The sequence below is a fragment of the Piliocolobus tephrosceles genome, chromosome 12 (assembly GCF_002776525.5).
Source record: "Piliocolobus tephrosceles isolate RC106 chromosome 12, ASM277652v3, whole genome shotgun sequence".
NCBI lineage: Eukaryota > Metazoa > Chordata > Mammalia > Primates > Cercopithecidae > Piliocolobus > Piliocolobus tephrosceles.
The window spans coordinates 113,020,017-113,023,591 of NC_045445.1; the positions used below are offsets into that span (position 1 = coordinate 113,020,017).

The following is a 3,575-nucleotide window of genomic DNA, read 5'->3' on the forward strand; positions in this document are numbered from 1 at the left end:
GCAGGACACCCTCTGCACTCTTCCCCCTGCTGGAGTTCTGCCCCTACCACTTCTCTAAGTAGCTTTCCCTGCCAACGCAAGTGTCCATGGTGGTCTAGGGTCTCCTCCTGCTGAGGTTTCCAAGGCCCACAGTGAGAGTGGGTTCATCCTTGCCTGTTAAACTCACCCCCTCTGTAGGAGTCACTGGGGGCCAGGAACACATTCCAGTGCGCAGTAGCCCCGGGAAGTGTTCCTAGCTTCCTCCCCCTCCACCCCAGCCTCTGTGTTTTCCCTCCATCTGTTCTGCCTCTGCCTAAAGCTGCAGGATAAGAACATGGCAGCACTGGGATATGAACTCATTTTTGCCTAGCTCCAAAGGCCTTGCTCATTCATTCAGACTCTCAGAAATGAAAAATAATTCCCTTCATCTTCGTGAAATCACATATTCCTGCAGACAAATTATCCAAAGCTTTTATGAAACCTATGCGATGCTGTAATATAATCGATTACTACAGTATTTATGGAATATATCATTCATAGCTTTAGACACAATTATATATCAAGCTCTCTTGAATTCTCTCTTTTTCTAAAACCTATGGATTTGAAGCCAGGATATTTTGAGAAGACCAACTGGTGTTAAAAATCTAAATAGATCAAATATTGTTTCTGTTTATATCTGTGTGACAAGTAATACCAATGTGTGTGATTACAGCGTGGAGAAACCCACGTAATTTCTCTGAGGAAAGTTTATTTCACTGGAAGAAGTCATTGCCAATAAACAATAGAAGCCCTAACCAGTGGCTCTTATTTTGCAATTATACTTTTTCATCTTAAATTTAGTATATGTGCAGCCAAAGTAAGCACCACAGTTTCATCTTAAGGAACAACTAAGATTGTGTGTGATATAGGTGAAGGCTAGCACCAGATAAACATCATCAAAAAGTTTTTTTTTAATAGTGTCTTTCTGTTGTGATATTTTTAGTACCTTTCTTCCTTTCCTACTCCCTCCTCCTCTTCCACAAATATATGTTGAGTATCAATTCTGTGATGCTTGAGGCATTAGGCACTCCAATAAGTAATCCTTTAAGTCTCACCAGAATTTGAGTTTGATGATATGGTGTCCGTTGTGTAGATGAGGATACATCCTCCGTGAAGTGCAAGGTCACATAACCAAATGTGAAAAGTAGGTCTGTCTCTTGCTGAAAGGAACTGAACTTTGGATGCTGCTGTATGAAGCCCAAGGCTTCGTGGACAACCTCAGAAACCAGACAACTCTGAGCCATAAGGCATGATACTTCTCAGTTGAAGCTGCCTCCTATTCTGCACCTGTTTATATCATTTGGTAATAGTCTTTTGTAGTGAATGTTTATGAACATGGTGAATAGTTACATACATTCAATTGAGAGAGATGACAAAATGGCATAGCTCAAGTTTCACCTATGATTTTGATACATAGTTTTCAAACTTGGTTTGAGGGTTTGATGGAATCCTAAAGGGGAGGATAATAATTTTACTGTTAAAAATTATTAACGTTATTTTGGCTATAGACTTCAATTTTTATAACAAAATAATTGTCATAATTATTTCATTAGAATTTTCATATAAAAAGAGTTATATAATTATTATTTTACTCAGCTTTTTGTGTTTTTTTTTTTTTTTTTGGGACAGGGTCTTGCTCTGTCACCCAGACTGCAGTGCAGTGGCACGAAGCAATCCTCCCACCTCAGCCCCCCAGGTAGCTGGGACTACACGTGCACGCCACCATGCCTGGCTAATTTTTGCACTTTGTAGAGACCAGATTTCACCATGTTGCCCAGGCTGCTCTTGAACTTCTGGGCTCAAGCGATCCACCCACCTGGGCCTCCCAAAGTGGGGAGAGATTACAGGTGTGAGTCAACGCACCCGACCCCATTTCTCTTTCTAATATTAATTCTGCTTTTGTTTCTGGTTGTATGTATTTTTACAAATAATTGAAATGATGATGTAATATTCACAGTGCTTCAACAATGTGAAAAAAGTATATGTGAATATTAATCACATAAATGACAAAATATATGAAATAATGAAGCCAAAGCAGGTCAAGTAATATTTATAAACATTGGGTATTGAATTTACAGATGTTGCCAAAGTTGTACATTCATGGGGCCAGTCATCATAAATTCTGACTGATGTTTAAAATGAGAGCCAGAAATACCCAATTAAGTAGTAAATTGAAAACCACCTAATCTTCTTTCGATGCATCTGTGACGTCTTCTTTGTACTTGTAAACTTGCATTGCACGTTGCATAGGAGTCTTAACAGAGTCGTAAGTCTGTACCTTCTTGGCAAACAGTCTTTCAAGGATGCCAGGCATTCTGTAGCCCTTGCTTAGAATGAAATCCTTAAAGGCAATTGGTCCATAAAGACCGTCAAGAATGTCGGGTTCATCAGGCTTTTTAAGTACGAGTTTGGGGTCAGTCAAAGGTTCATCACTTCTTAGCTTTTTCCCAGACTTAGGCTTGAAGTACCATGGCCCATACCTCATCTTCACACCTTGTGCACTGTAAGAATTTGGTGCCGCCTGGAGTTTCCTGTCCCATTCTTTCATCGGCGAGAATTCGACGTCATCCATGTCATCTAGCTCCATGCTGTACTTCAGCTCTGAGGAACACTCGTTTGCCTTCTTAATGTTTTGGTCTTGCGAGATTGCTCGGCACTCAGGGGTAAAGTCAAACAGACTGCTGATGGATTCTGCATCAACTCCCAGGTCTCCAGCCCACTTGAAGTCACGAAGTTTTCTCGATGTGAATCTACCTTCAAGAGAGTCACAAATGCACTCCATTGTGCCTGGTGTATCTTCCTGAAACAGTTCTTTTAGATGGGATACTCCAGTCTTGGTAGGCTCCAGGCAGAGACTGGACACTTGACGAGTCTTGGGAGGTTTCAGGCAGAGACTGGACATTCGACGAGTCTTGGGAAGCACCAGGCGGAGATGGGGCATCCGACTCTCGAAAGGCCGCGGGCAGGATTCCCAAAAAAAGTATTTACCAGGCTTGGTGAGTTCCTCGGTTGTTGTCTCTGGGCCCTCACAATGAGCCTGTGCGTCTTCCAGCTTCCTGTCAGAGTCCAGTTTCAGCAACTGTTGTAGGAGACTGGACACCCGGCCAGTGTTGGGAGGTTCCGGGCAGAGATTGGACACTCCAGTCTCAGGAGGCTCGGGGCAGAGACTAGACACCTGAGTCTTGGGAGGCTCTGGGCGGAGATGGGACACTCCAGACTCAGGAGGCTCCGGGTGGAGACTGGACACCGGAGTCTCAGAAGGCAGCGGGCAGAGATGAGACACTGCAGTCTCGGGAGGCTCCGGGCAGAGATGGGACACTGCAGTCTTAGGAGGCTCCAGGCGGAGACTGGACACCGGAGTCTCAGGAGGCTCTGGGTGCAGATGAGACACTCCAGTCTTGGGAGGCTCTGGGCGGAGACTGGACACCCGAGTCTTGGGAGGCTCTGGGCGGAGACTGGACACCCGAGTCTTGGGAGGCTCTGGGCGGAGACTGGACACCCGAGTCTTGGGAGGCTCTGGGCGGAGACTGGACACCCGAGTCTTGGGAGGCTCTGGG

At 44.7% G+C, this 3,575-nt stretch overlaps 1 protein-coding gene across 1 annotated transcript in view; it reads right to left on the minus strand.

Moving 5' to 3' along the window:
* Window positions 1-2,055: 2,055 nt before the first annotated feature.
* The window catches only part of LOC111536577 (protein FAM47B-like), a 2,409-nt gene continuing 889 nt past the window's right edge, over window positions 2,056-3,575 (minus strand). Inside the window, exon 2 of the mRNA XM_026451979.1 lies at window positions 2,056-3,559. Within this exon, the coding sequence (XP_026307764.1) occupies window positions 2,201-3,559 (1,359 nt within the window). The 3' untranslated portion in view covers window positions 2,056-2,200. The remainder of the gene's footprint in view (window positions 3,560-3,575) is intronic.